The sequence below is a fragment of the Volvox carteri genome (assembly GCF_000143455.1).
Source record: "Volvox carteri f. nagariensis unplaced genomic scaffold VOLCAscaffold_58, whole genome shotgun sequence".
In the NCBI taxonomy this organism is placed as follows: domain Eukaryota; kingdom Viridiplantae; phylum Chlorophyta; class Chlorophyceae; order Chlamydomonadales; family Volvocaceae; genus Volvox; species Volvox carteri.
This window is the reverse complement of record NW_003307601.1, coordinates 60,999-85,854: the sequence shown is the minus strand read 5'-3', so window position 1 is coordinate 85,854 and position 24,856 is coordinate 60,999. Positions and strand designations below refer to the sequence as shown.

Sequence of the window (24,856 nt, the reverse complement as noted above, 5' to 3'; positions counted from 1 at the left end):
CACCACCACTGCTAACATCATCGCGAGGACGACTTCTTCATACCGTAGCGGAACTAAAGATTTTACAAAATAAAGATTTTACCGCAAAATTATGGATTTTAATATATTTTACGGAACGAAGTATTTTACCGCATGCTGGCGGATTTTGCCAAGATTTTACGGTACTGTGGATGATTTCCTGGGATTTTACCGGCCCGCAAAGCTACCCAACCATGCAACACCACTGCCCGCCTCCCTCTCACGCATAAGGGGCTATGAGAATCATCACGACACGTCTCAAACTAAGAATCTCCGAATTGTAAACCCCCATCTGGAAGCCAAGCCACCGAGACACGGCCTCCAAACATTCACCATTCTGTAGCAGCCGCAGAATTCTTATGATTGATGAAGGACGCGAGAGCATTGCCGTATATGGTATGGTATGGCCGGCAGCTTGTCAATGAAGCGGTGTTTGGTGAGCTTGCGCTTGCCCATGCTGCTGCCAGAAATAGGTTGATATAGTGATATGTTACAATATTCTGTATAAAATAGTATAAGAGGTAGTGCCAAAAGCCTGTTGTGCGTGAAGGGCCATGTATATTTTACGGCATCGCTCCGAATTCCCTCCCGGGAACTAAAGATTTTACAGAAAGACTCTGAATTTTGCCAAAACATTTTACCGGCATGCAAATAATTATTTATTTTGTAAAATCTTTAGTTCCGCTACGGTAACCGCCGACTGGTTAGTTACGTCTTCTTTACTTCTGTACTACTTAAGCGCATCAGTCTTTCCTTGGTATCACCTTCACTCGCTCCTCTCCCTCCCTCCCCCCGGTCAAGTCATGTCCTGTCCCCTCCTGTGGTGTCCAGGTGTGTCCGGGGGAACAGCCCAAGGTACTTTTGGACGGTGAGTGATGAGAGGTGTGTGTATGTATGTGTGTATGTATGTATGTATGTATGTATGTATGTATGTATGTATGTATGTATGTGTGTATGTATGTATGTATGTGTGTATGTATGTATGTATGTGAGGGGGGGGAGAGGGGTGTGGGAGGTGTGGGGGGGAAGAAGAGAGGCGCGAGGAAGAGGGGGAGATGAGCGTTGGAAGGTGTGTGGAGGTGGGGGTGTCGCACACGCGAGACAGGGAGTGCATTGGCCCATGACCGCGTGGCTGTGTGTTTTAGGTTGGAAATTTTAGTCGACAGGCCGTAGAAGAAAGGGAAAGGGAAAAGAAGGGAACATGCGATTAGAGGGGGTACATGCAATTGAGAAACGTTACCGATGTCTCTGCGTGCGTCTCTGTCGCATCATCATCTTGACCACGATCTTACCGAGTCAGCTGTTTCCCCTCCCCCCCCCAAGAAACATCACCTTCGTCGTGCGTTACCCGGCTAAGTCCGGGAGGGTGGGGGACTAGGAGGGAGGGAGGGAGGGCATCGTAACGACCGCCTGGGGTTTTGGTCTCGTTTTGTGGGGGGGGGGGGAGGGAGAGGAGAGGCGGCGTCCCCCCTTCCTCCCTTTACCCTTCCGTGTTTGTTCGTTCGTTTTTGTTCGTTCGTTTTTGTGCCCCTTTAGGGAATTTGTTACTGGAGCTGTGTTTAGGGGCTTATGGGAGCTTTTCCTCCTCCCTTTTCACACAAAACACACCATTTCCACACACACGCACACACACACACACACACACCGCCCCGGAATTTGTTTTTGTCTTCGTCCCGCAGGATCTACATTGAAGGGTACGGCGCTGAAGGACAGTGACGTGGACCTTGTCGTACGAACCCAGTGCGTCCTTCCACGATCCACTATTCGGAAGCTTCACAGGGTGATCGAGGTAAGAAGGCGTGTGTGTATGTATGTATGTATGTGTGTGTAAGGAGGAGGGTGGAGAGAGAGGGAAGGGGGGAGGGGGAAAGGGAGGGGAGGAGGGGGGAAATGTTGATGGTGGTGATGGTGATGGGATGCTGCTGCAACTACTACGGGGTGACTGATGCAGTGTACGGAGATTTTGTATCGCTCGTACCGCCAGCGGCCCTAACAAATGAATTAAAGGTAGAAAGTTTTGACCTTCTTTTTCCTCAGGCCCTGTTTCCCCCCTCTTCACTTTCTCCTCGTCATCGCAAGCATTTGGCATTTTATCAAAACGACTGAGTTTTTTGAGTCTCTTCTGTTTCCTGTCCTTACACACATCACTGCCCACGTAGTACGGCACTGCCTCTCTGCCTCTCCGCCGTTCTCGCCACCCACCTCCCTCCCTTATTCACATCGTCCCACAGGCTTTCCTCGCCGAACAATACGGCAACAGAAATGTGAAGCTTAAAGAGAAGAGGAAATCGGCCGAGTTTGTCGTACGGGTGCTTCGCACCGCTACCGCTACTGCCGCCGCCGCTAGCTCCCAGGAGGCGGAGGCTCTGCAGCAGCGTGAGGTGGGGGCGGCGGCAGCTGGGGGCCCAGCTGGGGCGCCCTCTGGCCCCGAACGGCGGGAGCAGGGGGAGTGGGAGGAGCTCTCCGCCGACTTGTTGTTCGAGAGCGCCACCCTGGGCCGACCCGTGTCGGTTTCCGACTCCGGTTCATGTCCCCTGGAGCGGTCACCCCCGGGGCGTACGGCAGTGATGATGATGAAGATCTTTCAGCGAAAGGTGGAGGGGCGGGGCCCCAGTGGGGGGGGGCTCGGGGGGGAAAGGCGGGGGATGTCGGGAGGTGGGGAGATGGTTCGGGCGGTGGGGGGGGACGGTGTGTGAGGCGTGATGTGTTTTTTTCCTTACATGGTTCGAAATATTATTGGTTCGAAATTTCAGGCCCTCAAAAAAAGTTTTAGGAAAGATGCTACAGCTACAGTCCTGCTACAGAGGTATTGCTGCTACTGCTATAGTGCTGGTTGCGTTACTTCACCAGGATTAGCATGTTGGGTGCTGCTGGTGCTATATTTCTGCCATAGCTCAAACCCCAAACCCATATCTGCTCTCTTATCTTCTTCTTCTTCCTCCTCTTTTTGACTTCGGACTCTTGTAGGCGAATTTGAATTTCCCTCCCACGTGGCTCCGAAACCCTGAAACCCTAGGCTGGCAGCTTGCCGCCGCTCAAGGGATACGTTATCGAGGCGCTGGTACGACATGTCGTAAGTGACTGCTGTGGGAACGTTTCAGGCGGCCACGAAATCGCTCCGAAACCTTCGCCGTCGCCAGCAATGTCGGCGGCACAGGCCTTTTACATGGTGAGTGTGTAAAAAGGGGGGAGGGGCAAGGGGGCGGCGGGCGGAAGCTGAGTGGGGTACGCAACTGGGCGGGAAAAGTTTAAATTTAAAAACAATTACAAAACTCCAAAAACAAATGAAACAAGTGAATCTAGAACCGATACCCTTTGCGCGAATGCAGTTGTTCTCCCTTCTTGATATTGCGACATGTTCTATAAAATAAAAATATAATATAATATGTAAAATAAAATATAATTTAACATAACCCCCCCGCCCCTCCCGGCTCGCGCCCCTCCCGGATGCACCCGCCCTCCCGCTCTTCTTTTGCTGTTCGTCATGCTGTCCATGTCGTACAGACACTGAGTTTGTTCTTGGTTGAGCCTGACGCGCGGTCGCTGGATGGCCGTGTGTGCCACCAACTCGCTGTTCCCTCGGGCTCCCTCTTCGACCGCGGGGAGCTGCACTGCTGGAGACTTAGGGCGGACAGGGCCATGCGGTGAGAAGTAGTTGAGAAGTGGTTGGGAAGTGGTTGGGAAGTAGTTGAGAAGTGGTTGAGAAGTAGTTGGGAAGTAGTTGAGAAGTAGTTGAGAAGTGGTTGAGAAGTAGATGAGAAGTGGTTGAGAAGTAGATGAGAAGTGGTTGAGAAGTAGATGAGAAGTGGTTGAAAAATGGTTGAGAAATGGTTGAGAAGTGGTTACAATTTTTTCCGCTGCTCTAACGACCCACTGACCCGCTGCAGGGACCTCCTGCTCCTGGCCAGATTCCTCTCCGACGAGAAAGAAGTGGCGGGATGTGACGCCGTCGAGCACTTCCGCCGCGTCATCGAGGTACGGCATATCCGGAGCGTCTATTACACACACGATTACCGAGTACCAAGAACTAAATCCCAATACCGCATACATACATACATACGTACGTACGTACACGATTCATCTATCTCCCAGGGACATTTCCACCACCACCCCCGCTAGGTTGCGATCTTGCGCAGTGCGCAAAGTTTGGATCTGATGTCCGCAGCCTTGATGTCGAGTACTGGGTTTCCGTTACAAGCTAGATTTCTCCAGACACACACACACACACACACACACACACACACACGCCTCTCTCACGCCCCATACATCTCTTTTTCTTGGTTGTTTCCCCCCTCACCTGCGCCTCCCCCGCACCCCACAGTTCAAAACAAAGAACGACGATAACGATGAGGATAACGATGAGGATGATGATGAGGAGGAGGAGGGGGAGGAGGAGGGTGAGGAGGCGCAGCAGGTCGCTGCGAACGCCGTCGGCACCAAATCGCTTTCGGAGCTCCTCACTGAGCTGGCTCGCGGTGTGACATTGCAGACGATTGGATCCAGATCTCAGGACCCCTGGAACGTAGTCCGAAATCAGGATCCCAGTGAGATTCGAAAGTGGATGAATGTACGGATGAACGGACAGGAGGACCGTGGCGTTGGTGGGGGTGGCCGCGGTGGCGGCGGCGGCTGTAGTGGGGCTCAATCGTCAGGTGCTGCTGCTGCAGCTAGCGGTAGCGGCAGTAGCAGTAGCCGTACCTGTGCCGTTGAAGGACGATCGTACGGCGTAGGTAGTTCCCCTGCGCACCTGGCGGAGTCAACCTTATTGATGCAGCCGTCTGCCTCGCGATCCGAATCAAGATCCGAATCAAGATCCATACCAGGATTATCAGGATTCGTCCCGGAGGCGGGAGAGGGGGCTGCTCTCTGGGTGCCGATAACAGCAGTGACTGAGCACCACCAGAACCAGCAGCACCAACAGACTGATGCGGTTGTAAAGGACGACCCATTGATCGACGAACAGCCACCAGCTGGACTTGGCGCCACCGCAACCACGGTATCAACTCACGGTGCCGCCTACACGGCGCCCTCAGCAGCGATACCGGCGGCGGCGGCGGCGGCGGCGGCGGCGGCGGCGACTGCAGCGGCACCGCTCCTCGCTGGTGTTGCCGCTGGGGCGGTGCGTGCAGCAACCCCTACTTGCGGTGCAGCGGCGGCAGAGGCTGTAGCTGTGGATATGGAAGCGGCGGCGGCGGCGGCGGCGGTGACCCGGGCGATGACGGAAGCCGGCGCCGTGGTGAGAGTAGACTCGGCGGCGGCGGCGGCGGCATCACCGTTGCTTCCGTCGCCGCAATCTGAAGCGGTGTCGGGGAGCCGGTCGGTGTCGGAGGTGGCGGCCGGAGACGTAGCAGCAGCAGCAGCTGCGGCGCCGGCGCCGGCGCTGGCTGCCGCTCCAACTCCTCAGGCTGTTGAAGCACCGGCAGTAGCCGAAACGGACCTGGCGGCGGCAGCTCCCGACTCGTCTGTGGCCCAGATCGATGCTGCACCCACTGGGTACCCAGCTCCTTCAGTTCCGGTGCTAGCGGCAGTAGCAGGAGCACCACCAGCAGTAGCAGGAGCACCACCAGCAGTAGCAGGAGCACCACCAGCAGTAGCAGGAGCACCACCAGCAGTAGCAGGAGCACCACCAGCGGCACAGAGACTGTCGATGGCTGCCCCGGCTATGGTGTCATCTCCGGCACCGCCCCAGGCTGCGGCTGCAGCTGCGACTACCAGCGTCGGAGAACCGGGTGGTGGTGATGCGGCTCTTGATGCGGCTCTTGATGGCCGGGTACTGGCTACCAGCACCGCAGTCACACTACCCCCAACCCCGGCACCGGCCCCAGCCCCGGCTGTGGCTGCAGCTGCGGGGCTTGCAAAGTCGTCTGCAGAGGAGCTGACGTGGGCTCTGGGCCCTGTGCCAGCAGCGGCAGGACTCTTGTCGCCGCGGGCTGCACCCCCGGACGGGAGGGGGAGGGGGAGGGGGAGGGGGAGGGCTTCTCCGGAGCTGGAGTCTGGAACCCCGCCCCCGGCGGCCTCGGCGGGGGCTGCGGCACCGTGTGTTGGTACTGCTAGTAGTGCTGCTGCCGGTGCTGTTCGTGTTGACAGGGCGGCCCGTGCCGTACCCCCGGGGGGTATCATCGCGGCTTCAGTCCCGGGTGAGGCACGTCCAGCGGTTGGCCGCGTGAAGCAAGAAGCTCACGGTCCCACCGACGTCACCGCCGCCGCCGCCGCTGGCAGCGAAAATCAAGCGTCCAGCTCCGAAACCGCTCCGGCTGGCCCTTGTCTCGCAGGAGAGCTGGCCAACACCACGCCTCTTTTTGGCTCCGGAACCATCGTCTCAACCTTCGGAGCGCCAGTGCCAGCTGCTCGAGGTCTGTCCTCCAGATCACACAATTCCGTCTGGTGCCCGGTGGAGAGAGCTAGTTCCGGAACCAGTGGAAGGCCCCAAATTAGCGCCTTTGGCACCGGCTCCGAAACCGTTGACCGCGCTTCTGAGCCAGTCGCTGCCAGCCAGGCGATGGAGCGGCCAACAGCCATCGGCAACGCTGCTGCATTCGCCGTGCCGCTGGCGGTACGGCTGGCGGCGGCGGCGCAGTCGAGGCGGCTTGACGACCCAGCAGACGAGGAGCCGGCGGGCGTTGTACATGCGGAGGCGGCGGAAGCGGAGGCGGCGGAGGCGGAGGCGGCGGAGGCGGAGGCGGGCCGCCGCCGGGCTCTGTCCGCGGTCAGGTACCTGCCGCCGCCGGGGCCGCTCGCCATGGCAGCGGCACCGGTGCAGGCGGCGGCAGCGGGTGAGTGGTTGAATGGAATGGGGGTGCTAACGTCGCCTGCGTCAGAGGCGGTGGCGGTGCTGCCACTGCAGGCGGTGACGACGACGACGACGACGACAGTGCCGACAGCGGCAGTGCAGCCGCCTGCGTCAACACCATCGATCCGTACAGCAACGGCGGAGGTGACGGCGGCGCCGCCAGAGACGGCGACGCCGTCATCGTTTGGGGCAGTGGCGGTACCAGGGGAATCTGGATTACCTTTGCCAGCGGCGACGTCACCGGAGGATACGCCCAGCTTTACGTCGCCGTACTCTCCGGCAGATCCTGTAGTGGGGCCAGCGGAAATCAGCGGCGCCGCCGATGCCGCTCCTGCTTCGCCGACGTCGTCGTACAGCGTCTGGGACACTGGTCTAAACTTTGAACTAGGGAGCCCCACCGCCGCTGCCGCCGCCGCCACCGCACCCTGCTCCGCGGCGGCGGCGATGACGACAACGACTGGTACGGAAGCCCTGCAGTGGGAATCCGCCGCCGTCGTTACGACAAGTCTGTCGTCTCCACCGCAATCACCGCCGTTGGCATCGGGGATATCGTCGTACAGGGGTTCGGCTAGTACGGTGATTACCGAAGGCATTGCAAGCCAACAAGTCAGGGGTGGTGGTGGTGGTGGTGGTGGCAGCGGCGGCCGGCCCATCGACATCGACCATCCCTTAGCATTGTTGTTTGCTCACCCCCTGTCGGCGGCAGAACGCGCGCGCTGCTTTACGTACGGCAAGCCCAGTGCCGGCCGCCACGTCCCTGCGGCGGCACCGGCAGGCGCCGCCGCTTCCGCCGCTGCTGCGGCACTTAACCTCCCGTCGACGCTGAGTGCTGTAAGGCTGCCGTCCAGCAGCGGCGGCAGCGACGGCTGCAGCAGCAGCAGCAGCAGCGGTGATGGGGTGTATTGCAGTGACGGCAGTACGCGCCGATACAATCTTGTTGGCGCCGCCGGCGGCAACGGCGACGGTGACGTTTCCAGCAGCGGCGGCAGCTTCGTACATGGGAGTGTGTCGGGGCCGCCCACCACACGTCTCCCTGCTGGTCTGTCAGGTTCCTTGTGTGCCACCCCGTCCTCGTACATTACCATTACTGGCGGCTCGGTACCGAGTAATGTGGGAGCCCTGTCGCCGCCGCCGCCGCTGCCGCCAGCTGCGACGCTGCTGCCTCTGCTGTTGCCATTGCTGCCGCTGATGTCGCCGTCTTGCCCACAACTGTACGGCTCGGGACAGCTGCTTCCATCATACGCCCCGGCGCCATCGATGTACGGAGGCCTAGAGGCCGTCGGTTTCGCAGATGTGCCTTCCGCATCTTCGAGGGGAGAGAAGGCGCCGTGTAATACGGCGCTGCCGCAGCCGTATGGACCGACGCAGCTGCCGCATGGCCCGACGGCGGCGGCGGCGGCAGCGGCAGAGATGCACCACCATTACACATCGCTCACGAGGCCACCGCCGCCGCTGCAGACCTTCGCCGGGCCGTCATATCCACCTCTACAGGCTCGATCCAGGTTGTCGCACCATTTGCCATCATCATCACATTCATCATCACATTCATCATCATCGCATTCATCATCACATTCACCATCACCTCCATCTGCATTGGAGGCAAAGCCAGGTCAGCACAGCGCACGTACGGCACACGTACCGTCGTACCCGTGCGTCGACCAAGCTCCTGTGCACGCCGACCCAGATGTAGACGCAGCGGACCCCATTCCGGATCCGGATCCAGGCCTAGAATTGGATCGCGACTCGAGCGTTGGATCCGACGCGGATCCGGATCCCGGCGCCAGCGGCCTGGAGACTGCCTTGGGGATCATGTCATTATCACAGTCCGCGCCACTGCAGGTGACGACCGCTGAAAATCCGAATCCAGATCCGAATCCTGACGCGGATCGGGTTCTGCGCTCTGGGCCAAAACTGGGGCCCTCTCGCCTCTTCCCCTGTAGTGCTCCGGCTGCGGCCCCATCATCATGTCCTGAAAACTTGAAGGCAGCAATAGCAGCAGATATAGCAGCGGACCTGGCACCGCCTCCACCGCCGCCGTTGCCGCCGCTGTTGCCACCACCGCTGTCGCTGTTGCTGCCGCTGCTGCCGCTACTACGGCCCGCTTCGGCGCCACCGCTGGCGGCACCGTCCGCCGCTCTCTCGACGGGAAACACGGTCAGGCTCGGAAACCCCCCGGACCCGGTCGCCGCCGCGACGGAACTGGAGGACGCCAAGCAGGATCAACAAGATCAGCCGCAGGACCGGGAACAGCCACAGGAAGGGGGGGGACAGCAGCAACAGCAACTGAACGATCAACAGGCCCCCCAACAGCTCTCCGTAGCAAGGGAGGGAGAGGAGGCCGGGGAGCGGAAAGAGGTTCAGGCGAAGCAACACGGGACAGCGGATGACTCGGAGACCACAGCCACCCGCCCCTCGCCCGTGACATGGACATCGCCATCGCCGTTGACGTTGCTGCTGGATATCGGTTCAGCCGAAACGGCTGCGTGCGCGGAGGCAGCGGTGCCAGCGGCGCCAGCGGAGGAGGCTGCCGCGACGATGACGTCAGCGACGATGACGCCAGCGATGATGACGTCAGCTCCAGCGGCGGTGGCTGCGGTGGCGGTGGAAGATGGCCGTGTTGCGGCACTCCAGCCGGCACAGGAGGGGGTTCCCAGTCGGCGCCCTGCGGCGACAGCCCACGTCTCCCCACCACCACCGCTGCAACCACCACCACCACCACAGCCTCCACAGCCACGACCACTACCGGGGGCGCGGGTAGCAGCAGAGCCCACAGCACCCCCCGCCTCCCGATTCTCCTCCACCGCCTCCGTCGCACACGGAGAAGCCAGAGCAGCAGCGAGATGGCCCGACGGGTCTGGGACAGGGACAGGGACAGGGTCTCAAACTCCCCAAGCAGCGACGGCGGAGGCTGTTGCAGTTGCCGTACAGCCGTTGGCGGCAGGAAATGTCAATACAACGGCTGTGCGGCACCGAAAGGCCAACTCAGGCAACGGCTTTGACATCGGCAGGGCCGTCGACGCCACCACCGGCGCCGACGCCGACGCTACCACCGGCGCCGCGCGCAGCGGCCGTCAGAGTGCTTTTCCCAGTGTTGGAAGGCCCGGCTCGAACAGCAACGGCCGCCTCGACCATAGCCGCTTGGTCTGGTTGACCGGCCAGATGCCGGTACGGAGCGGCGATTGCAGCCTTAGTAGCTGCATACGTAACGGCAGCATCAGCAGAAACAGCAACAACAGCAGCGTCAGCGCCGGTGGCGGCAGCAGCAGTGACGTTGTTGGTGGCCGTAGCAGCAGTAACAGCAGCAACACGGCGCATATGCCAGGTCGCCCAGGAGGCTTGGGGGATAATGCCCGAAGGGGGGTAAAGAGTACGATTACGTTGGCCAAAGTCGTGGAAGCCGCGGCCGCGGGTTTAGAACACCCGGGGGGAGCTGCTCCCGGAACGGATTGCGATCCGTTGAATTCGTTTAAATCCGTTCGATTGGCACCGGAGATGGGATTGACTCGCTCACGGACAGAACCTGAGTCAAGTCCTCGTCAAGCGGGTGGCAGCCGCAGCTGTGGTGGCGGCGGCGCCAGTGGCAGCAATGCCGTAATGCCGCCTAGCACGCCTGAAGCACCATCGCACGGCAAGCCAGCCCGGGTGGTTACGATCCCGGATCCAAACGCGTCTGCAGCTGAAGGCGGCGATGAAAGCGACACCGCGGCCATCGTAGCTACCGCTGCCGCTGGGCCAGCAGTGGCGCGTCTGGCAGCGCCGGCGGCGGCGTTGGGCGGTAGCGGCACGACGGACAGCCCGGCACGTGTTGAAATTGCAGCGGCAGCACAAAATGGCGCTGTAGCCCGCGCACATCGTGGCCTTGACGGCGGCCGGGGCGAGAACGGTGGCGGAGGTGACGGCCGGGGCGACGGCTGCGACGGGGTTGGCAACGGAGGTGAAGCCGACGGTAGCACTGACGTCAGCTGCCAGGCCACCTGTGTACCAGCGGATGTCTTGAAGCAGGCTGTACCACCGGCTGGCCCGCCGCCGCAAGAGCCGTTGCCAATGCCAACGCCACGCCACGATATTTTTTCTCCGGAGGTGCAGGAGGTCATCGCCACGTTGCGGGCCGAGTTTGAACAACGGTACCGTGCCGCGACTCTGCATTTGATCGTCGCAAGTAGTGAGGTGTAGGGCCGCGGCGCGCCGGCTGCAGGCCATGACCACGGACAGCGGTGGCGGGCATGGTTGTGGCCGCGGCGGCGTAATCGGTAGCGGGAGCGGTGGCGGCGGCGGGGGCAGCAGTCGCGGCTGCCTGCCGTGGCACATTGAGTTGTGATCGAACATAGAGATAATGGGTTGGGCCGTTCGTTGAGGCGTGAAGGTTTTCTGCCTGCTGAAGACGGCTTAGGCTAGTTAGTGTAGGCTGTGAGTTGTGGCCGCTTCATGTCCACTGCTGCTGCTGCTGCTGCTGCTGCTGCTGCTGCTGCTGCTAAGTGTGCTAGTGCTAAGTGCTAGTGCTGCTGCTGCTAAGTGTGCAAATGCTGTCCTCGCGCACAGAGCTCTTTTGTGGATCCTTCCTTGTACTTGGACAGTTAGAACCACCGACCCCGAGGTGGTGGGTGGGGGTGCTGTTAACGTTTTAATAGCGAAGGATGGCAGCTGTGCTGTGTGGCAGCTGGGGGGGGAGGGAGAGGAGAGGCGAGCCGTCGCTGTGAGCTCCTGCGGGGGCCTCTTTTGAGCACTGCTGGAGGGTGCGGGTTAGTCCGAGGGTGGGGAGAGGTCCTGGGGGCCCTGACCGAGCTTGCAGGTGCATCTGCGTGTCGGTTAAAGTTACAAGTTACAAGTGCCGCACGAGTGCGGGGGGTGTCCGTCAAAGCCGGGAGGCCATGGACTATATGTATTGAAAGTTGATTACACCGTACGACCGACGGCGGTCTGGGTCCTGCCAACTCGACCCCTCCTCATCCAGTCACCCAACATCCGTAGAGACAGATCAGCCACCACCACCATCTCAGCATGCGAAACTTAGTCCATCAACTAGACCTCATCTCCACACCTCAGCAGCGTTAGTAAACCTAGACCTCCCGAACAATGTCGGGGGTCTGACCAGGAATCGAACCCGGAACCTTCATATACACGAAGGCGCCACCAGACCAGACCAAAATTAAATGGGTGAAAGTGGTAATGTAGTTTGGTGTTTGGTCGTACGTGTTATTGTATTTTATCGTCCAGTTTGGCTTTCCCCTGGTGGGTTCCCTCCCCTGGTCGCTTCAGGTTCCCGTTGGACGCATGACTCCGGTTGCAGCCGTCACACTGAAGAATGAAACATATCCTAACAGTGTTGCATGTATGGATGAATGAATGCATTACTTCTGGTGGCATTTCATAGCACGTAACGCCTCTTGACACGTGTGTTAACACACACATACATACAAAAATGTATATACATCTATATGCGGCGTACATACAAACCTATGGGGCAGGATGATCATGGTTCCGAAATTTTGATGATGAGGAATGAAGAGTTGCAGAAGAGCGAAAAGCTCAACAGCAATTGAGTGTGTTGGGGCTGATAACGCGGCTACATGTTGCAGTGTGTCACGCTGCCTTTCCCCGCCTCTTTCGCCCTGTGGTTCGTGTGAGATCGGTTGCAAGTAATGTTTTTTTTTAGAATTGCTTTATAGTGAGCGCCCAAGCGATAACAGAGGTTTAATTCGGGTCTAGCTGAAGCAGCCGCTGGTTCATTCCCTGCGCGTTACACCCTGTATGATAGGGTTGATGTAATGCGCCGTCGAAACCTTCAAAACTCGTTCAAAGCTTCTTGGCCCTTTCGGCCCTTTGTGTCGACTGTACAAGGACTCCCGGCCGCCGTGCTCCCGGTCGTCGTCGCACAGTTTTTTCAAGCACATCCCTAAGACCAACCACTCACTCCTAGTCATCATACGCCTCACTCAGCAGTACAGCAGTAGGCGCACCTAAAGCATCAGCTCACAACCTAAAAAACCATTACACGTTTGTAACGCTCGTAATGCTACCGGCCAATATTCTTATTAAAGCAAATGAAAGTCCTGACACCCAAACAAGTTTGTAGGAAGAGCAAATCTAGACAATCTAACCACTTGTACAATGTGACAGCTGCATTTGCCTCGTTCAATACTGTCAATACTGAAGGTCTGACCGAAGTCTTCTCTCCCCGTTCCTGCGCTCTCACACACCTGGTCGATCACCGGACGGTCCCCTGGGCATATCCATCATGAACATTCACAGCACCGCCGCCAGCGCCACGGTGAACGTAGAGCTGGACTAGAGCTGGACTAGAGCTGGCAAAGCAAAACACTACACACTGCAATCTCAGCAAAATACCCCCAAACACACCATCCCCCTCCTTCCCTCCCCCTCCACATAGCACACGAACCAGAAACACCCCACACGCAACAGAAGCCGCGTCATGCCACACGCCGGCGCAATGCGTTCTTCGGGCATCATCCCATCCCCTATCATCCCACAAACCCCGCAAACAGGAGCTCCCCTTCTGCCACTGCCTCGCCACATACCCAAGAGAATTCATCCTTTTTCATGCCGCCCTGAAACATGGATGAAATGACTTTCCCCGATCCTGCACCGCAGAGTAGGAGCCGCTCCGAAGGCACACCTCGGGTTGGGTCATCGAGGCGAGTGTGGCGTCGGGCTCAGGAACTACACCCCGTATTGAACCACATTAGCCCGCTGTAACAACCACACACATTAGCGCGTTCATTTTCCCCACATGCAAAATGGCCACTTGGCCACTCCTGTTTTGTTTTCCAACTCCTTGCCATTACCACCCCCGCCTGGTCCATGGGCCCAGATTAATTTCTTCTTCAGGGCAACCACTGCCCCCACCAACCCCCCAGGGAAAGGAAAGGGATGGCAAGTCAGCTGGTTTTCCTTCCGCTCCACCGGCGGCGGTGCAGACGTCGTACGAAATTAACAGGTCTTGGCGTCCAATTTACGTTCAGTGCCTGCTATTACCAGAGCCACAGCAAAGCATTGCAGTAATCTTCATTGGTACGGGACAACTGACTTATACCCTCCACGAGGTGTCGAAAAGATATGGTGGCGTAGTAAATGGCAAAACGACGAGACGAAAACGAGCGCGTCATCATGAACCATTATGTACTCAGGTCGTTATAGTACACAGGAGATAGAAGGAGAAGCAAGCAGCTTGAAAACGAGTGGAAAAATGCGCCCCCTCGTGCGCCCTCATAAAACGGACAAAACGGCTCGCCCCAAGCTTTTTCCTGTCCTCCCCACCCTCATTTTAAACGCACCAGCCCCGTGGCTTCCAGGCTCCATCCCATTGCCACACATACCGTCATCCGCCTCTCCCCCCCCACACGCCAACATACACACACATATACACACACACATCGCGGTGTCCACATTACGCCGCTCACATTCTGGCCGGGTCAGGTCCAGGGGCTCCATCACAGGTTTCCCAGGCAAATGCCCACCCACCCCTCCCCCCCATTCTGCCGTGTACGGCGGTGTTCCGAAGCCTTGCCCCAGCGGGCCCTTGCCGCAGAGCACAGCACATCCACACACCTACTACCCCGCTTCCAGCCTCTGCCCAACGCCTAGGAATCTCCCATCTCCCTCCAATCAGAACCGAACCGCTGTAACCCGCACCCGTGCATGAAACCAACCCGCACCAGTATCGCATCACATCGACTGCGCACTTACCCCTGTGTTATGTGTGTGTGTGTGCGTGCGTGTGTGTGTGTGTCAGTTGCGGCCTCAGTCAACTGTGCGTCACACAAAATGCTTTCCCGGCCCCCTGCCCATGTAACCTCGCCATGCTCCTCCTCCTCGGCGCCCTCGAGACCGAGTCCACGCGTTCATTACCCCCATCTTTTCGTCTTTTCGATCTTCACTCCATCTTGACTCGATCTTCACTGCCTCGCTGAGCACTGCGCACTGACACTCTCCCTCCCCCCCTCTCCTCTCCCCTCCTCAGACAACCGGCCCTCACCCCCACCAGAGCCCCACCTCTCGCACCACCGGTCCGCAGCCGAACCACCACCCGCACCCCTCTTCCTACTCCTACTCCTTCAGCAGCCGCAACCCCTCCCCATCCCGTGCAGCAAATCGCAACTCCTACTGTGCCCCTCTCCCCCTTTTTCGCACACTCATCCTCTCTCGCACATATCCTCCACACATCCCCCCTCTCTTTTTTCGCACACTCATCCGCTCCACACATCCTTCCTCTCCCCCTGCTGCACAATGCAGACGTCAAACCCAGCAAAATAAAAATACACGTGCACGTACACACACGCCCCACACGACCAGCCTTCCTTCAAGCCGGACGCGGTACTTCCGCGCGCCTCATAAAGTGCTGCTCCAAGGCTTCAAGCCAGAACGGTCGTCGCGACAGGGAGAGGGAGGAGAAGAAGAAGGAAAGGAAACACGGGGTCCCCGGGGCCAAGGAGGTCAGAAAGCTGCTGGCACAACCTTAGCCAATGCCACACCTTAGAGCATTTTTGCCATGATACCTCTCAGCGCCCACTCAGTTTGCATTACCCCAGCTAAACCACCGGTGTGATCCATCGTGCGCAGCAGAACTCAACAAACTGAAAAGGAATACCCCTCATGCAAATCGACCGCCTTCACCTTCCTGACAAGCCTGTCTGTCTGCCTGTTTGCCTGTCTGTCTGTCTGTCTGTCGAGGTGCTGCTGCTGTTCCCACCACCACGCGGAGCTGCGGCCCACCTCTCGCGTGCCGCCGCTGGCAGGTTCCCTCTACACACAGTGTATTGAGCTGTTGTTAAGGTCGTGTGGATCAAGGCTGGCGAAGCAAGCAGCTACCGGTGCATGTGCACGCCTTTGACCGGAGCCCCCTTCTGCTCCTCCTCCTCCTCCTCCTCCTCCTCCCGCTCAGTGGCACTGCAGCTGTCACCGCGTCCCCACCACCACCACCACCACCAAGTCCACCGCCGGGTTACGGCAGCGGCTCCTGGCTGGTGCCCAGGCGGTTCAGGTGCAGGTAGGCATCCGTGCCGTACCCCTCCATGGAGATGATCTGCAGATCCCCTCCGAAGTACCTGAGGGCCGAGCGGGGGAGGTGCGGGAGATAAGTGGGTGAGGAAGAGGAGGTAGGCGGCGGCGGGGCGTAGCTGAATTCTCCCTACTGACCGAGCATTAACAAGATGGAATGGTATTGATTAATTCGCGGAGAAGACAACTGAGAAATCTGCCCGACATTTCCGAAATGAGAATTTCAGCGATTAGATAGGTAAAGTTACCACGTGCCAGGCGGTCAGGGGAGAGGCGCCATGGGGGGGGGGGGGCGCCGTCGCGAAGAACAAAACAAGGTTGCGCCAAAGAACGGGAGTTAATATATTTGTTCAAGTTACTAAGCCAAAGACAATGTACAAACTGCAACAATGTTCACTACTGCCCACTACTACTCCCACCCACCTACCAATACCCCACCTACCACCCCCTCACCCCCCCCACCGCCACCCACCGGGCGTACAGGCGACTGATGGGTAGTCCGTAGCCGTAACCCGCCAAAACCACCGGCCCGCTGTCCGCGTCATCCACAGCGCGGGGATCCACAGGACTGCGTGCCGTACATGCCGTACACAACAGAAGCGCGCGTCGTCGTCGCCGTTGTTGTTGCATCCAAAGCAACAAGGAAGATGGACATATCAGAAAGGACAAGCGTGTGTTGAAGTGTGTGTGTGTGTGTGCGTGTGTGTGTGTGTGTGTAAATGTGTAATGTAAGTGTGCGTGTGCATATGTTGGTATGTGTTTAAGGGGGAAGGAGAAGAAAACACATGCCACAGAGTCACACGCACGCACGCACGTGCCAACTTCCAAAGCCCTAATAACGCCCCCCCCCCCGCGATGGAACCCGATTAGCAACAACGCAACTTCCTTTCCGAGATTTTGAAATCCCCTTTGGGAGGCCCCCTGCCTCCATTTCCCCACCCTTCCCAGAAACGCCACGGGGAAAGTGGGGGAAAGACGAACCACACACGATTGAAGCTGCTGCCAGGGCAAAGGGGAAAGTGGGGGGGGGGATCTGCCTTCATCAGGGAGCTACGGGAAATCAGCCAGGGGGCGTACGGCACTCCTTGTAGTAGGGCACCGACGAGTGAGCGAGGGGGAGGGGAGAGGAAGGGAACTTTGGGAAGACATCGCACAACGCACATCGCCTTTCCATCCCTAGCTGTACCCTTGCAGTGCAGTGCAGTGCAGTGCAGTGCGGGAGGGGCCCCTGGAAATTTGAACAATCCCTTCCTCAGCACCCAGGGGTTGGAGCACCCGAGGCCGCTTCTGTTTCCTGGTATTTCTGTTGCTGTTGCTTTCTTCTGTTCTGTTGTAATTGCGGCTACTGCCGCTGTTACTGCCGCTGTCGCTGCTGCTGCAGCAGTCCACCACCTCCTCGCGAACTCCCTATCGCTGCTTTCTTCCCCCCCCTCTCTTGCCCTGGCAGCAGCTTCAATCGTGTGTGGTTCGTCTTTCCCCCCCACCCCCACCCCCCCGTGTGGTCCTCCGTGTCTCCGGGCCTTGGGTTGGAGCGCCCGCCGCCCGCCGGTGCCTCACCTCTTCGCGGTGGAGTACAGATAGGTCCAGATGTTGGCCAAACCGCTGCGGGGGATGCCGCCGCCCTCGTCACTCACCTGGGTTGCAAGAGGCGCGGTGTGAAGGTGTGAAGGTGTGAAGGTGTGAAGGTGTGAAGGAGTGAAGGTGTGAAGGTGTGAAGGTGTGAAGGAGTGAAGGTGTGAAGGTGTGAAGGTGTGAAGGTGTGAAGGTGTGAAGGTGTGAAGGTGTGAAGGTGTGAAGGTGTGAAGGTGTGAAGGTGTGAAGGTGTGAAGGTGTGAAGGTGTGAAGGTGTGAAGGTGTGAAGGTGTGAAGGTGTGAAGGTGTGAAGGTGTGAAGGTGTGAAGGTGTGAAGGTGTGAAGGTGTGAAGGTGTGAAGGAGTGAAGGTGTGAAGGTGTGAAGGTGTGAAGGTGTGAAGGTGTGAAGGTGTGAAGGTGTGAAGGTGTGAAGGTGTGAAGGTGTGAAGGTGTGAAGGTGTGAAGGAGTGAAGGAGGAAAATGAGGGGAGAGGGAGGAGGTAGGGAGGAGGGCGTGAAAGTGACGAGGGAGAGTGGGAAGTAGTGAACACGCGGAGGGGGGGCCCACAAGAAGAGCCAGGAAAAGGACACGCGGTATTATTAAGATGTGCACACACACACACGGCACTCCCACATCGTTCCACCGTCCTTCTGAGCCCACTCAGCTGTCAAAGCCCGAAGGGGGGCCATGGACGAAATGTCCTGATGACATCCCACCGCCCCACACCCTCCTTCCCTCCCCAGTCCCGCCTCCAGCGCCTCACTTTGAGTGTCACATCTTCTCCACCTTCCGCTACCACCAGCCTGAACGCAGGTAAGCGTAAGGACGAAGGTAAAAGTAAGAGCTAAGGGGGACAGAAGGATATGACAAGATGCCCGAGCGGTGGTGGTGCCAAGCGCCACCCCCCAAAGGCGAGGGGGGTGGAGGAGGAAGACGGTAGTGGGGGTTAAGACGAGAACCACTGGCGGATGGAAGGTGGTGGGGAGGGAGGAGAAAAGCAGTTAGTTCCTCAGCGCGTAGGAATGGACCGTGGGGGATGATGATGATGATGATAATGCGACAACTGCAGATGTCTAAGGCCCTCCGGGGCTCATTGAAGGCATTCGGGAGGTTGGTATTACTTGAAAATACGCCAACCGAAAATCAACCGCTAATAATGTCCAAAGCATCTCATAAGGTATTCCTAACCGACAACGAGAATGAGCAACGGCAACCGCCACCACCAACCTGATGGGCGGTGCTGGATCATCGCTCTCCGCGAACCTATCCTGTACGGCCCTCAAGCTGTTCTTCACCAGCTCGAACAACATGTGGTGAAGGTGCGATGGAACGTACGGAAACGTGAAGTCCGGACTGCCGTACACGGATACCTGACGCGCATCCAACGCGGGGAATGAGTGGGGAATGAGATACGCACACAGACACACACACGCACGTATATACACACACGTACATATATTTTCAACAGCAGGATACGCAACGCACTGGGTTGCGACGAGGCGCAGACGTGCTGGCAGCGCTCTAAGCAAAACATTCCAGCTTATTCACTAAGGGTTGTATTGACAGATTTTCAGCCTGGGTAGGTGGCCCTTCATAAACGGCCCCCTTTTCCACACTTTCCCTCCGACCGCCCCCTTCCCTCCGACCGCCCCCTTCCCTCCGACCGACCCTTCCCTCCGACCGACCCTTCCCTCCGACCGACCCTTCCCTCCGACCGACCCTTCCCTCCGACCGACCCGACCCCGAATCCCCTTTTCCCCAATTCCCTTCTCCCGAATTCCCTTCCCCGACCCCCTCACTCAGCCCACTCACTACTTGCTCACCTCCGGGGCGTCCCCGTACTCCCGCATGCAGATGGACCTGGCGTCGTTGATCGCGTCCTGCGCCACCAGTACGGGCGAGCACCTGGTGCAGATGAGGCCGATGTGGTTGGGCTTGGAGGGCTCGTGGAGGGCGATGTGCTGACCTGGCGGGGTGGTTGGGGTGGGGTGGGGTGGGGTCGGGGTGGGGTCGGGGTGGGGTCGGGGTGGGGTCGGGGTAGGAATCACATGCGAGAGAATTTTTCAAAAATGAGCTGCTAGGGCAGAAGGCGTCCAAAAAGTCTGAAACTGCCCCTAGGTAGTCCGGTAAGCGATGATGAAAAGTCACATCGACCCGTGGTTCTCTGGAGGGGGGGTGGAGGGGTGGCGGGTGGCATGTGACAGGAACGGGAGAACGAGGAGAAAATGCAAGTGGGCGATGGAAGGAAGGATAACCGAACATATCATAATGCCGGGCATATGGAATTTGGCGCGGCATGCTACGATGGCTGCATCATGTCGACTCAAGCCGCAAGTAGGGCGGAGCGACAAGTAGGGACAGGGAAAACTAGGTTTAAGAAAGAAGAGAAAGAGAAAAACTCCTAAAGAAACTATGTGGGTGGGGAGTTTAAATTCGACCCCATGCGTTAACCCCCAAACCCAACCCGCACACGCACCCCTCTTCCCCCCTCCTCTCGGCTCAACTCCCCCAGGGCTTCACTAACCCATGCACCACGGGCCCCTCAGCCATCCGCCCTCGCCCCCCCAGACAGGGCCCTCCCCCAGCAGCTTCACTCGTTCGTGGTGCGTCTTTCCCCCCCCCAAAACCACCTGCCAGATGGGCCCACCCCCCCTTACCGATAAGAATGCGGATGCCAATGCGGCTAAGGTAGAATCCGTCCAGGAACTGGTGGATTTCCGGGAGCTCTGTGAGCTGTTGTCGGGCCCGCAGCTCCTCGCGCAGCTCGCCAACACCCTTTGCCATCACCGGCACCGCGTTGGCGTGACTGGGGAGAAGGGGGGGGGGAACAGGCGGAGCAGGACGGGGTGGGGGAGAGGGGGGAAAGGGGTAAACACCCGGGTGGTAGGAAGAGGGAAGAGCTGCAGGAGGGGCATGCAGCGGCTGCAGATCCTATCCTCCGGGTGGCACCTGACCCTGACGGCCTCTTTTACCTTTTACCCCACCCCCCCGTCCCTCAGTGCGGCGATCAGAGCCCTCCGCCCTCCGGGGCCCTCCGGGATCCGTCCTAGTCTCCATACAGAGCCCAGTCCCTCTCCCAACAGGCGCACATCCGTCACTTCTGACTGGACTGGCTAACCCCCCCACACACTGCACCGCACCGCACTGCTTTAGGCGTCGGCAGCTGACGTCTGTTTTTTGCTTTTTGCCTCATGCAATTCTCCCCCTTCCCCCCGGCCCCCCCACACGCACATACACACACGTACACACACGTACACACACATACGGTAATACCCGGTTTCCTGGTCGTGGTCCTGGTCCTAATGAAAAGTGCTAAATATAAGCGCTTTAAGCGCTAAGGGACCCGCTGACCCGAACCACATGCCATAGAATAGAAAAATAACTCCAATGCGTCCAATGCTTTGAGCCAGCACCACTGCTCCAGAAATACCTTTTCTACCCGCCAACCTAGGGTTTGTTATCGACCGCGTCTTTTATTTTGACCTCGTATATAACGTCTGTTATCGCGTCTGTTATATTCCCTTACACGCCTATGTCCGTCATTTTCCCAGTTACTCTTTCATCTCCTTCATCTAACGCCCACACCCGCATCTTCCAACTGACCTTTACCACCCTCCTCTCCCAACCACCCCGCCCAGTCCCCTTACGTCCATGGCCCCCCCGCTTTTACGGACACACCCGCACTTGTGTGCGGAACTTGTAACTTGTAACTAACTTACCCCCACGACGGCGCTGCCCCTCCCGTCCAATATCTTAATATCCTTATTCATCGTAAGCTAAGTGCCCTCGTACTCACCTCACACATTTCCTTACTAGGCGCCTTTTCCTTCCTACCCGCCCCCCACTCACCCATTGCTAATCCATCCCGTGTGGTGGTGAACTCCTTGTGGTAGTTGTGAATTAATGTTATCTAATTTGACCGGGGGCTGACCAGGGGATGATGTCCCGCAAACCCCCTTCCCCCTCTCCCCCCTCCTGATCGTAAGACCAATTACCCTACCCCACCGGACCATCCCATCTAGCTCCAGAAAAAACGGAACCGCCCAGTCGTACAGTCGTACCGGCGGTACACATGTCGGAGCATCTCCGTGAACTTGAGCTCGTCCGAATTGTCCTTCACCGGCGGGAAGGATCTGAGGTCCCGGAAGGACTCAACGTACCAGTCACGGACCTGGTTCCATGGCCCCGATGGCGGAGAGGGGTTGGGGTTCAGGTATTGGTAAGGGTACACAGCCCCCTCAATAGACAGTGAAGACAGCGCGTCTGCATCCAGATGTGCGTCCGCAGCGGCCCAACGGGTAAGGCAGGAGCGCTGTTTCCCCCCCCCCCCCCCGCGCTTCAGCTCTTTCTGTCTCCCACTCCCATATATCCCACTGTCCCTTAGAGCTACGGCTCCCTTGCCTAGCTTTTACTATAGGCGTCTAGCTTCTAGCATGCACTCTTGCCTTCCCTCGCCAGCCTCCACACCACGCTCTTCCCGTCCCACACCAGCCGAGGTGGTAAAATAAGGCCCTATTTTCCAAGAGCGTGAGGTATATGGGAGGCCCAAGCCCTCATCCGATTCAAATTCCCTAGCCCTGATGTCACCGGCCGGAGGGTAGGTAGTTCGTTCCGAAAATACCGTAGGCCGTAGACAAGGGGAAGCCGACCGCGAGCCACTTCCCCCTTTACCTGGAGGATGGGCTTCTTCGCAGAGAGCCCGTAAGGCAAGTTTTCCAGCTCTGCAACACGGTGTGCGAGGCGCACGGGTAGCTCCTTGTGCAAGAATTGCGCCGAAAGGAGCATTTGCCGCTCGATAGGGTTTTGCCCAAAGTCCAACATATACTTGAGGCTAACGCCGGTTTGCTTCTTAAGCGCGTGCGCAAAGATGTCGTCGACCAGCTCCTTGTTGAACGAATCGATGAGACGCACGCTGACAGCAGCTTGACGCGACGCAACGGCGGCAGCCCGCGCAAACCCTCTTACTGCTAACCCGAAGCCAGAGAGAATTGCGGGGGCTGCCGCAGGCCCCATCATTCTTACGAGCGTTTGCCGGAGCGTCCGCCACCCCGAGTCGGCAATTGCCGACAGAGTGCGCTCCGGCCCTTTACTAACACAACGAAATGCAATCTAAGCTGATGACCTAAGCGCTCGTTGACGCGAGAGTAAACGTCTTGGTCTCATCGTAGGCAGGTTAGCGGTGTTCTCTGTTACCTCGAAAGGAATAAGTGCAAGCGTGAAGTAGAACTGGAATCAAAATGACGAAGCACGAAATGCGCTTGATGGAAATTGAGCTCGCAGTAAGGTTGTTGGAAAAATTGAGCACCGTTGGCCAGCGTGTATAGAACAAAATCCAGAATACGATCCGTAAGTCAAGACGCGAAATTCTAGATGTATTCGCCTTGTCTTCTGTTTGGAAAAGTGCATGCCGCGAATCGTTCTCCAATCCGGTTCTCCTGTACCGCCAATATGTGCGACCCTCTGTTTGCTTTCATGGCGCGAGCCCCTTGCACGCCACTACTAAGGTAAAATCCTCATTAGGATTTTAGGGCAGCCAGATGTGTCTGCCATGCACGTGCATATACATGTGCCCCTACCCGTATCAAGTATCTGGGGTCTGGAGTACCAGAAATGTATGCGGGATACACTTGTGCATATGATATATTCCTTGCCTTTCCACTCTCCTCCCGTTGTACCTTCGTGGTCGTTTCGAACGGTACCTAGATTGGGCCTCTCGGCTAGAGCCGCATGAGCGAAGGCACTACGTGCACCGCAATCCCAGAACCGCGCGGTTTTTGCGCCCAGACGTGACGTTACCACTCTTCCGCGTTCGGTCTGTTTGTGCGTTCCTATGCTGTTTCCTCCCTGGTTATTATAATTTAGGCCGCCAGTCCTGGCCGTGGCACCCCTGGCACAAGCGACATGGCATTCAAGGCCTGGCAGCAGCGGCATGAAACCCCGGCAAATACAGCGGAAACATGTTTGCCCCATGCATCAAGTCGCACGCATTATTATCAAGTCGCACGCATTATGCTGAAAATGTCCCAAGCCTGCCCCCTCTTCCTGCACAAGTTAAAACCCGCGTCCGGTGTCTGCCATACAGCACTCTTTGGCAGGTCCCTGTCCCGGAAATCCTATTTACCCAGGCTTTCGCCCACCAGAACCCAACACCACAGCAGGCGGTTTTCGCGAGTTCGTGATGAAAATATCGTTGTTCCAAGGCGCAGGCTGGCTGGCAGGAACGGAAGCTATCGGCCAGGCCAGATTCCCTTCCAGGAGTCATATCCCGCACCAGCGGTGACCCGTTGAAAAAAACAGAGGGTTGCAAAGATTGGGGATTGGGCCAGGTACTGGTCAGGCGGGATGGGGCTTCTTCGACAGCAGCCTTACAAGTTACAAATTACAAGATAGCAGAGCCTTACATTAAAAAAACGTCAGCTCATACCGGGGAGAGCCCATAACAGATCCGTGTCGCGTGTTCAGGTCAATTGGGATTTGTCCAATGGCCGGAACATACGGAACTCGCCAACAAGGCACACCAGTGCTGCACGTGTAGAGGAGGGGCAGATCTCCGTACCGCTATATCTCCGTACCCTGTATATGTATATATATAGGCCGCCACTCATCACGAACCACCCACACACCTGCTAGGTGACTGCACACTCAGCTGAGCTGCTGATTAAGAATCCCACAGGGGAGTAGTGCCGCACGGACTCGCCCTTCCGGGCGACTAGAAGGAAAAGGCTTGGTCGGTCAAAAAGCTCGAGAAATCGCACCAAACGTAGCACCACCACCGCATTTAGCATTACACACATTCCGCACATTCAGCTGTGTCTGGCCTTGCTGTGTCTGGCTGACACAAAAAAGTGTAAAAATACACAATCCACACAAGAGCCATGCTGCTTCTATCCCCCTGCTCTTTCCTTGACCTTGACAAACAAACGTCTCACCTTCGCCGTGTGCAATATGCATCCCGCGTGCAGTAGTGCTGATGTGCTGACGTGCCACATGCATGGATCTTTGCGTGCGTGGAATGACGCCGCGCACTAACTCCCCCATATTTCGTGCCCGTTCCTCCCGCGTGGCTGTAACATACGGGCGAACAATGCCGTACCTTGCGCAAGGCTGTTGGCCTCAGACGGCCGCCCCACCCCCGTGCCGCCACTCCCCCGCCTCCTCTATAAGCAACGCTGCTCCCGCCCCCCCCCTCCATCGGTTTGTCCAGACCCGTGTGCCGTACGTGTCGTACGCAGCATGCCTCATGGGCAAGCCGGCGACCTTTTCCCCAATTCCTTTTATGCCGGCTCTTGCTTTTATGCCGGCTTAGTCAAAAGCGTGCTGGTTTTATCCTAGCTACACTCCCCTCCTACCAAAGGCAGTGGTTTTAGAACATCCCGCCCACGGGTGCCCCTTTCCGCACATCTCGACGCCCCCTTTTGCGACGTACTCCGCACGTTTGTTCCCGCTCTCCTTCCTTCCTTT

At 57.9% G+C, this 24,856-nt stretch overlaps 3 protein-coding genes across 3 annotated transcripts; 2 read left to right on the top strand and 1 right to left on the bottom strand.

The window, feature by feature from the left end:
* Positions 1 to 40: 40 nt before the first annotated feature.
* Positions 41 to 10,981, top strand: VOLCADRAFT_107096 (uncharacterized protein; the record flags this gene model as incomplete). Its single annotated transcript, XM_002956161.1, has 18 exons — positions 41 to 454; positions 850 to 886; positions 1,698 to 1,807; positions 2,250 to 2,612; positions 3,035 to 3,187; positions 3,523 to 3,662; positions 3,927 to 3,993; positions 4,340 to 4,575; positions 5,052 to 5,137; positions 5,169 to 5,254; positions 5,423 to 5,527; positions 5,708 to 5,898; positions 6,106 to 6,155; positions 6,291 to 7,634; positions 8,076 to 8,417; positions 8,493 to 8,647; positions 9,530 to 9,973; positions 10,301 to 10,981. Exons 1-18 carry the CDS (start codon positions 422 to 424, stop codon positions 10,979 to 10,981), a joined length of 4,623 nt encoding a protein of 1,540 aa, XP_002956207.1. The 5' UTR covers positions 41 to 421.
* A 2,062-nt stretch (positions 10,982 to 13,043) lies between these two features.
* On the top strand, positions 13,044 to 15,285 carry VOLCADRAFT_97109 (uncharacterized protein; the record flags this gene model as incomplete). Its single annotated transcript, XM_002956160.1, has 3 exons — positions 13,044 to 13,076; positions 14,787 to 14,832; positions 15,059 to 15,285. The coding sequence occupies 3 exons, from the start codon at positions 13,044 to 13,046 to the stop codon at positions 15,283 to 15,285; spliced, it is 306 nt and encodes a 101-aa protein (XP_002956206.1).
* A 482-nt stretch (positions 15,286 to 15,767) lies between these two features.
* VOLCADRAFT_66749 (mitochondrial pyruvate dehydrogenase kinase) lies at positions 15,768 to 22,408 on the bottom strand (the record flags this gene model as incomplete). Its single annotated transcript, XM_002956109.1, has 9 exons — positions 15,768 to 15,870; positions 16,296 to 16,391; positions 17,381 to 17,457; positions 18,159 to 18,198; positions 18,623 to 18,765; positions 19,219 to 19,361; positions 20,053 to 20,201; positions 21,457 to 21,566; positions 22,067 to 22,408. 9 exons carry the CDS (start codon positions 22,406 to 22,408, stop codon positions 15,768 to 15,770), a joined length of 1,203 nt encoding a protein of 400 aa, XP_002956155.1.
* Positions 22,409 to 24,856: the final 2,448 nt, after the last annotated feature.